Genomic DNA, 10,708 nt, shown 5'->3' on the forward strand with positions numbered 1-10,708 from the left:
TAAGTATGTATATATATATATATATATATATATATACCGGTTATTGGACACAGTAGATAGTCCAATATGACTTTCCGCTAAAATAAAAGCAGCCTGACCATTTAAAATAAAATGAAAGATCGTAGAATACTCGTACAATATGGTTTTAAGGTTACATACACATGACATGGTGTTTTATCTTATTGAGTTGCCTCTCACACTTATGAAACAGTTTCATTGTATTTTGAAAATGATATTTCTTTTAACCACCAGGTGTCACGACATATGCCGCTCAGCATGAGTGGGGTTATCATGGAGAAAGTGGTAAGTTTATAATTTGTTAAAAATTGAAAGTTGTTATTGCATTAGGTATCTGAAGTAGTAGAAGTTCGATGTGGTTTAATAGCAAAAAACAATTAAAAAAACATTCAAAGGTAATTTCTTTTAGGCTTTTCAAAATGATGATTTCTCTAGAAATAATTTATGCATTATTAACCAATGGTGGTAGAATAAGAGACGATAGACGACAATATTCTTATTCACATTCCTAACATATTAATGACATTCAAATAATAAAGTAACATAAGAGTTAATTAAAAGGACTCGTCCGAACCCATACATATGACACATACTAACTAGTTTTTAATCTGAATGATACATTTTTATTAAAGTAATTAAGAAACAAAGCGACATATCGGTACATACTTCTTCGTAATTAGAGATGATTTTGTGATAACCTTAAAGAAATAATTAAAAAAAAACACCATTTAATTAATCCTTCGCTCATGACGATTGAAAACTGAAATGAAGTAAAACAAATCACTGAACCACGTAATATGAACAGTTGAGTCAAGCTGAGTTAAACTAAAACATCTCTTTAGAAAACCCTTGTCAAACATTCTTGAAGTTGTTATTATTTTTCTTATATTTTTTGCAACACTTATTCCAATGAGGATTTAATCGTCTTGAAATGTTAGTAAAAACACACTTGTTATTGTTAGTTTTAGAATTATTCACTTTAGTTGTATTTTTGAAGCAAAGGAAAAAACTGTATTTTATGCTATGTTAATATGGTGTAATATTTGCTAAATATAAATGGAAAACATCCATAAAGTATGAGAAACCATAAAAAAGTTTTATTATAACATATCACAACAATTGTTTCCAATAGGACAGATATTTCATATCATAGCTTTCCTTCACGGTTAAGCAAGCTTACTGTTAAACAGGGGAGGGAAATAACTACCCTCAAACTTTTAAGCATGGAATACAGAAAACACAGTTGACTTTTGGAAGTGCTTACAGGAATATGTAAAGCTAAATGGAGCACAATTTTGAAGGGAAACATTCGGTGTTCTCCATAAAAGCTTAGGAGGGTACGTGAAGATATGGTTAGGAAAGAGAACCATCAGACCCATAAATTACACTCCGGTGAAACTGAACACATCTCTTGATACCGTCAGCAAGATAATAAACAAGGATTTAAGTTTCACAAGCTAAACATTTACAATCTTCTAGCCGCATCTCGAAATCAATGGCTGTTTTATTTAATGAGAGACTAACCATAAACAGAGGAAACTCGTTCAACCACATACTAGTGAAGGCGCCCGTGGCCTCGGAGAGTCTGGGGAAAGATATATGGTCTACAGTGGATGAAAGTATAAGCTAATTTATCAGAATTCGGGAGTTAAAATGCCCAATATACAATAAAAATTCCCTCCCAAGTTTTCTAACAAAATGAAAATTCCGTTCATATACACTATTTTCTTCTGATACCTCTTGTGTGTGCTAGATCTTTTCTATCGTGTAGAAATGTATATTTAATTAATAACTAATAACCTTTAACTTTAGCTGCGAAGCATATTTAAACTAGATAATGAAGACTAAGGAGTTGTCTTTGTTAATTTAATGATATTGTAGAAAAATACAGCCATTTATCTCCCATACATTTCGCCATAAACAAACGATGAAAGAGCCAATGTTTTATCAACCGTTCCACCATACTTGCGTACATTAATTCAGTAATTCAGTTACTGATATTTAAGTATTTCGTTACCAGAAATGATTAAAATTTACCAAAGATTTACATTTTCATATACTCAAATCGATTTTAAACATTTGCGGGGCTCCAGTTTCTTTCCCTTGGAGGGGGGGGGGAGGCAGTGGAGCTTTTGTGGAAGCCACCATACAGTGATATGGATTTACACGAAAGGTCATGTAAGCAAACACATTTATTCCACCCAAATTAACTCTTCTTAGCGGTTTAAAAAATTATAAGATTTTTTTAAACCGCTTGGGAGAACTAACTTGGGTGGGTAATGGTGAAATTTGGGGAAGCATTGAAGCATGACCCACCACAGCATCCCCCTAGCACCGGCCCTGAAATGTAAGTAATACATATTCGTGCCATGGAAAAGAAAGCTTAAAGGTTGGATGTTGAACTACCTAGGGATGGTTAGTGTTCCTCTAGTTTCTTTCTATGTGAACTTAAACACTGAAATAGTACCCTTCTCTGCTATATAAAGAATATTCAGTATGAAGTCACTGTTAAAAGTGGCTGAATTTTTCTTTAGCGTGCAGTGTTCGTGGGCTAATTTTATACCATTAACACAATTCTTCCCGTACTCCTTTTCATTTATCTTCGTTGTTCATGAACAACCCTAGATGGCGCCAGACTATGTATAATTATCGGTACATGTTCAGTAATTTAAGAGACGTTTGGGTAGTTAAGATGAATTTAACTGCATCCTCCTCCCTTTTGTTTATCGCGATTTCCTTAATTATTCACTATGAGAAACTTCAATTTCACTGATTATACTCATTAAGGCTCATTTATTGTACCGATAACTATGTTCTAGTCAACATTTAACATTTGCCACGTTTATTGGCATATCAAAACTTCAATTGTTTTATTAATGCGTAACATTTATCATATTCTAAAGAACGAGAACAAAATTTGCTCTATAAAAATCTTAAGTGGACCCCTAATAAAGCTTCGAATAGCTTAACCTTGAATGTTTCTAGCATATGGCACACGGAGTAGCAAAGAGTGTTTGTAATGTTATCCTTTGACCATGGTTTTGGGAGTTTAACTTAACTATATGTTAGTTTGCTTGTGTTGGGAACAAACGCATTTATTCACTTGTGTTGAAGTGATGTTAGTTTCTTATCTTCAGTAAAAAAATATGTTCGTCCATTTGCATATCTTCTGTTGATTTATAAGAATTATTTCTACTCGTATTTTTCTCTGTTCTTACTAAGATGTATTCAAGATGATAGAATTTTAAATGTAATTAATGATATTTTATACAAAACTATGATTATAGCATTTTACCATATCTCTTTATTCTCCGTTTTTTTATTTAAAGTATCGGGTTAGCCTAAATTTTTAACTACCATTTTTATATGTACGTATACATATATAATGGAAATTATATAAAGTAATATGTCGTTTGAATATTTATGTGCACATGTTTGTTGTTCTAACACGTTGGTCTTGTACTTGTTGAAGTATAACACCAGTAGTAAAAGTTAAAGGTGATGAAACCTGTGCAGAAGTAAGAGTTATTTACTGATAGGGTAAGTGTTGAACTTTTGGGTTTTACTTATACTTGTGTGGTCTGTAGCCCAAGAGACCTCGTGTATTATCAAGAGTTATTGAAACAATTTGGGTAGGACTAAATCACTGTACTTTTTGATTTTTATATGATTTTTTAAAAACTTTCTATATTTATTAATCTTTGTGTATTAACTGATCAGGACCTGACCACTGGTCTGCTGCCTCTGGGATCTGTGAGTTAAACAAGCAGTCACCCATCAATATTGAGAAAAAGAAGGCAAAAATGAACAGTCAACTGGGAAAAATCTCTTTTATGGGGTATGACAGACCGCTACAAGGAGCCACGATTAAAAACAACGGACACACTGGTAAGCTTTATTTGTGTGTACACGCGCGCGTATGTCAAAGCTCATTATAAAGAAATGTGTAATATATAAATGCATTTTAAAACTTTTATAGGGCTTCATTTGACATATAAACTAGTTCGTTTGATTTATTTCTAAAGATAGTCACTCGATTATAAATATTTTTAACATAGGTATATAAACATATACACCTTGAGTTTTGCCTGTGTAGAGCAAATACAGAATACAGATCACTAGTTGCAGAGTGGGGAGACTAATATAGATTTGGGATAGATAGGAATCTAAAGAAATCTATCATATCTAATTTATTTTTGTAAGCCTCACAGATTTTTTAAACTTTAACTTAGGAGAAGGTGTGGACGACTCAACATACATAAACTACCATTCACTACTTGCAATTAGGTTTGGGAAGGTAGTCATTCCCAATGAATCATGAAAGTGGAAACAATATTGATTATTGAAAATAGCCCCTTAGAGCTAACCAGCAAAATTTCCATCTGAAGTTAGCATTACACCCTCATAATGATTAAACAAAACCTTAAATAACAATGATATAATACACATAATTTCATCAAAATAGTACAGCACCCAACATCCACCATTGCAAACAAATTACTAAGAAGTATCGTATTACGTTTTTTTCTTCCATATAGAAACAGTTTAATTCTTGTATAATCTTGTGCTTTAATTTAAAAGTTTACCTTTTTTTTCTTGTTTTTTTAAATTAATTAGTTTTCCATAAAATTACATTTAATTATATATATATATAGTTTTTCACAAAAAAGGCATTTTTACATGAAAAGTAATTCTTGTTATATATCACAACACGTTTTGACAGCACAACTTGATATAAAAGGAGACGAAAGGCCAACAATCAAAGCTGGCGGCTTGGGGAACATGTATAAGTTCCTTCAGCTTCACTTCCATTGGGGTAAAAGTGATGATAGGGGATCAGAACACACTGTGAATGGAAAACGATATCCTTTAGAGGTAACTATAACTTGTAGTTTAACGTTGATGTTTAGGTGTTTTGTTGAAGTAAGGCGTAAGAGGCACGTTATTCAAATTAGATAGGATGTCCTGATGCGGAAGCGAGATATGGGAAGAAGCACACAAAGAAATGATACTTTTCCTTAAATATAAGACTTACATTTATGACTGTTGAATTTCACTGAAAGTAGAGAAACTTGCTCTTCTCTTGAAGAAATAATACATAGATGTACGATTTTTGCAAAATTTGAACTTTTAATAAAAGAAAATAATCAATAGCGCTAGTTTCACACTTTATAAGAACAAATTGTGTTGCTGCAGATGTGAGTTACAAACATTTTAGGTGATATGTTTGATTCACGGCGAATTATTGGCCATTTGGTAGTGCAATACCACAATGTATAGACGTTTGACTGGAAGGATATGTCACAGCCCTTTTCAATGAAGAATATTTGTATAACAAAATTGTTCAACGATGTAGAGCCAAAGTGAATAACATTTAGAAGGAAGAAGCCTTCAGAGGTTCTTAGTGGAAGTGGAAAAACTCGCACAACAAAGTGTTTAGCAAGTAACAGACTGAAATCATACCTCAAACAAATGGGGAAAAACACCCCCATAGTCATGGTTAAGAAGAACACCCACCCCTCTGAAAAGCCATTGTGAAGAAGCTAGGCATATACCATGGTACAATTAGCAAAGTGATAGATAAAGACCTGAGTTGATAAAGACTTTTAGGCCACATGAGAAAGATGGCTGAAGAACTTGAATCCCAGCAATCCCATGTGACCACACTCTTGTCAAGCTTCAATGCATCTCTAAAGAACTATTATGGTCTTAGCCATGGTCTTGGAAATCGCATACAGTGGAGGAGTGGCGGGTCTGTAGAATGTTTGCCAATTTGTGTGTTCTAAGACTGACCTTGCTGTGGTGTCAGGCAATAGTGTACAAATATCATCAGCAGATTCAACACAGTCGATGAACTATTTCTAAGGGCAGCGCGAGAAATAGAACATCGTAAGATTAAGCTTCCGTATAGTGTGGCTAGTGTTAAAAATGGCGTTCTATTAGAGAGTTTGTTTTGTTTGTTTTGAATTTCGCGCAAAGCTACACGAGGGCTATCTGCGCTAGCCGTCCCTAATTTAGCAGTGTAAGACTAGAGGGAAAGCAGCTAGTCATCACCACCCACCGCCAACTCTTGGGCTACTCTTTTACCAACGAATAGTGGGATTGACCCCCACGGCTGAAAGGGCGAGCATGTTTGGTGTGACGGGGATTCGAACCTGCGACCCGCGGATTACGAGTCGAGTGCCTTAACCACCTGGCCTCTATTAGAGAGAGAATGGGAGTCTATTCTAGAATTATATATAGATTTTATCTTAGAACTTGGATGGTACTGTGGAAGCAAGATATAAATATATTTGTCATTTTTCTGTTAAAATAATGTGGACGTATTCTGTTTAGTCGAAATGTGCAGAATTGACAGTGATTTGTTCCATACAAATGTAGTATAAAATTTCTTATTGAACTTAATATCTTCACAGATTATCTAAAGTAGTATTCAAGAAGCTTGTTATATTCATTAAACTCTAGAGATGCCGTGTCAATAAAGAGCAAATACTATTGACAAAACCATGAATGTATGACCAGTTATCAATTGCACCAAAAACAAACAAACAACTAAATGAACGTGTGGTGACAGTTTTGTATGCTAAGCATTACATAATAAGTGTTAGATTTTATATGAAGAATTCGGTTCGAAATATTAAAGAGGTTTATTTTAAGCTTAAGTTCTAACATTACACTAGCTAGGTTGTTTGTTGATTAAATGTTTGTGTTTTGCAGATGCATCTGGTACACTACAACAGTAAATATGATCCTTCAGATGCTATCAACCACAATGATGGACTGGCTGTTCTTGGAGTCCTCTTTACGGCAAGGATGTGGCTTTAAAAGTTTATACTTATAACTTTAACATTAAACTATCATCACCTTTTCGGCTGAAACAACTATTCAAAAACGTTTAGAGGATGTTTAGAAAACGTTCCTCTCGTATATAGGATCTCAAATTATCAGCATTTTGATATGTTCTTAGCTGACTGATTGTTTGTAATTAAGCACGAAGCTACACAATGGGCTATCTGTGCTCTGACCACCATGGGTATCGAAACCAGGATTCTAGCGTTGTAAGTCCGCAGACACACCACTGTGCCACTGGGGAGGCTATTAGTTGACATTTATTGCAATATCAACAAAATTGAACAAGAAAAATGATATAGTAATATCTTATTTTCCCCATCATAGCTCCCAGGAGAGCAAAAATTCTACATCTTTTTAAATGTCACATTGTATCAAAGGGATTTTAACGACAGAGTTCAGTTGTTATTCAAATATGCAAATCAAAAGACTGAAAGATTACTCCTCTTATAGTTTTCAGTATAATTTCATCCCTTTATGTAAAAATACTTCACGGGTCACGTACATATCCAAAAATGGGAACTCTTTCTACTAGGGTTTATTAAAAACACACTGATTGGCCACTTAATTAGGAACCTTACCTAGTATCGGACTAAATGGCTTTTATTGCAGTAACAGCTTAGATTCAGCGTGTAAGAGTCCTGCAATATGCTTACATTTTATATCAATTGTCCAACAGCATGGACAGAAATTACTTGTCAGAACAGGAAATAAAGGCGAGTGTGACATTTGAGTTTCTTCCAAAATTGTTCCGTTGAACTGAGATCTAGTAATTAAACTAGTTAAAGAATAGGTTATTTGATGTAATGCTCTTTGAAAAAGTTTTTGGCAACACAACCATTGTGAATTGTTTCAATAACATATTGAAAGAACAGTGTTGTAATCCAGTATTACAGGGTTGTACCGATCAATAACAACGTTCAGAAACACTGAATGTTGTTCACGCTTCCAAAGGAATAAAATAACACCTTCCACGTCACAAAAACATTTCCCTACAGCGCCGTAGGATCCTGAATTGTTGAAAAGATATGTTTCATGTGGTTTTCTCCATAGTTTTACATTACGATCTTCACTGAAATCCCACAGTCAACATTTATTACGCTTAGCACCATCTAAATCCTGTCAGTCAGGTTTTTGATGATGTATGTAATAAAGTCCTATTACCGTCAAACATAATTAAATCCTGATCACTTTTGATTAAACCTATTAACTGGGTCACCGTTTATTGTATGTTTTACTTGGCAAGTTTGTTCAACTATATTTTCCCCTCTGTTAGTTACCAACGGTTGGCAGCTACAGTTTCCCCTCTTGATGGACTCCGGCTGGACACAGGGATAATCTTTAATAACGTTACTTCTTTTAGCCCATATCATGTCCTCTTTTAAGGTCCTACAAAATCGAGCTTTTGCTCATTGCAAATTAACTGTAATATGGCTAAATGTCTGCACTTTTATGGCTCAAACTGTAACGTGATCAGCCTCTTTTGCATATACAAATATTTACAATGTTTGTTGCGTGTGAAAGGATAAAATTCTGCCGCTGCAGACCGGAACTTAGTACCAGTTCTATTTGGATTTTCAAGTGGGATATCCCCCTTTTTTTTTAAAGCTGGAACAGAGTCCCATTATATTTTATTTCTTGGTTGTTCAATATAAAATATACAGAAGAGGTACCGTTAATTTATACATTACGAGGCCTGTTCCTGGCAATGGTGAGTACCTCTACTTTTTAAAGAAGATTTCACAACTGCAGGGTGTCCTAAAAAGTGGCCAGACAGTGCATTTAATAATATTCCTGAGGTCATCTACCTATCCCAATATGGGTAAGTTTTTCACCAACAGCTTTTAATGGAACTTGATCAAGATGTTAAGAATACTTCAGATACAAATATCTTCCTCCTGCAGTTGTCAGAAACTTTTAAATTTTTTATTTTATTTTTTGATACAGTGATGATCTAAGAATCTCAACTGAAGGGTCGCTTTCCTTCCATTCTGATAAAATTCTCATATAAAATCATTTAAAGTATCACACGCAACGTGGTTGCTTATTCAACTGTTCTGAATAATGACAACATTCACTCGCGATTAACAAAATAACGTTAAGTAATTTACATTAGTAAATCTACCGAAGTTTATTGTGTCTATTAAACACTTGTTTCAAAGCTCTCTGTGTTCTCATTTAAGTTTCAAGTTAATAGAAAAATTGCAATGTAATCATAAATGCTTACAAATATCATATACTACACTATCAGTAAATAAATAAATTGTGTATTTTGTTTGTTGTTAAATACAGAGCTAAACAATGGGTATTCTCATCCATATATTCTTTTCTACTCTAATATAACATGCTATTTTTAAAATGCTTTAAATATATTTTAATTGAATATTAAGGTACTCTTCGTTGAAATAAGTTAATGGAACATTTAGAATATATTTATAATTAGTGTCTACAAGTTATTTGTAATATTTTAAGCCTGTAATCTATTTTTAGAAATAACCGTGTTTCATAACTCTGGCCACATAAGTAATTCTAAATCATTTTCTCTCTTAATTTGCCAACAGGTCTCTGATGACGATAATCCAAACTTTTCAACTATTATTGACAAGTTGTCAAACATTCAGTACAAAGACTCTAAAGTCAACCTTGATAAAGAATTAAAACTGGAGTCGTTACTTCCGAATACATTCCCTTACTTCCGGTACTCAGGCTCTCTAACCACGCCCCCTTGCAGCGAGGTGGTTACGTGGACTGTGTTTGCTGATACTGTTCATATTAGTAGGTCTCAGGTAAGAAACTAGACAAAACAATCGTATTTTATTCTATAGTTTACTACGTTCTCTACTGTGGTGCTATTAGAGAAAAGAGAAATTTCATATGAATATGTTTTTTTTAGAATAAGAAATCACTGCAAACAATAACTATTATTTTTGCTTCTGTTAATTGTCCGTTTTGTTTATTTAATTTTCTGTAGTTGGAACAGTTTCGTAATATGAAGGAAGGCATGGCGAATAAGGACTCAATGTCACTTGTAGACAATTTCCGTCCAATCCAGGCGCTCAATCAACGTTCAGTTCAGATTGCTACCGAGTCTGGCAGGCATGATGACAAACACGGCGGCAGTAACAAGGACAATAACGCAGGGCCTTATCATTTCCCCTCTCTTCTTGCTACTATAGTAACGTGTTCGGTAACCCTATTATATACATTGAAGTAGAGCACGGTTACGTTTAGATGCATCACACTTGCTCACAAATAGTTGTAACGATTATCCGTTTCAAATCAATGTAAACATTTCGCTAATGTTTTCTTCTAGAGTAGATTATGGTTTGATCTGCCTCTATTAACACTTTCTGTGGTCATGCACAGTATTGAGATATTAACCTAACAATTAATGTATATATAAAAACAATGTATGAAAAACTGACCTCACAAAATTAAATTCTAAGCTATCCAAATGAACAAAAATTTTATTCCAAGTACTTTAGAAAAAATTAAAAAAACAATTTCAGTTATTATAATGTTTTTCTATAAAGCTGTTATTTTCTAATAAGTAGAATAAGAATGTCCCCAATAATTCAGTTATTAAAATGTGTTATGCATCTTTCAAAATCAAATTTGATTGAGAAAAATGAATTTTTGTCACTTATTGATATCTACTGCGCATGCTCCCAGTAAGTGCACGATTTTCGTTTTTATTGTTTGTACTTACAATATTAATAGTTATTCCTATTCCCATAATTGTGTTACCAAATATTACATCCCTAAGTAGTTTTATCCATTTGAATTAGTAAACCATGTTAATTCCGTGCCACCATGCACAAAACTCACAAAAACTGGTTAT

At 33.7% G+C, this 10,708-nt stretch overlaps 1 protein-coding gene across 1 annotated transcript in view; it reads left to right on the forward strand.

Annotated features, from left to right (window-relative positions):
- LOC106461987 (carbonic anhydrase 1-like) overlaps window positions 1-10,302 on the forward strand; it is a 28,334-nt gene extending 18,032 nt beyond the window's left edge. Inside the window, exons 2-7 of the mRNA XM_013921856.2 lie at window positions 253-303; window positions 3,739-3,906; window positions 4,742-4,893; window positions 6,736-6,825; window positions 9,429-9,653; window positions 9,839-10,302. Coding sequence (XP_013777310.1) covers window positions 253-303; window positions 3,739-3,906; window positions 4,742-4,893; window positions 6,736-6,825; window positions 9,429-9,653; window positions 9,839-10,081 — 929 coding nt within the window. The 3' untranslated portion in view covers window positions 10,082-10,302. The remainder of the gene's footprint in view (window positions 1-252; window positions 304-3,738; window positions 3,907-4,741; window positions 4,894-6,735; window positions 6,826-9,428; window positions 9,654-9,838) is intronic.
- The last annotated feature ends 406 nt before the right edge of the window (window positions 10,303-10,708 follow it).

The sequence above is a fragment of the Limulus polyphemus genome, unplaced genomic scaffold (assembly GCF_000517525.1).
Source record: "Limulus polyphemus unplaced genomic scaffold, Limulus_polyphemus-2.1.2 Scaffold1071, whole genome shotgun sequence".
Classification (NCBI taxonomy): Eukaryota; Metazoa; Arthropoda; class Merostomata; order Xiphosura; family Limulidae; genus Limulus; species Limulus polyphemus.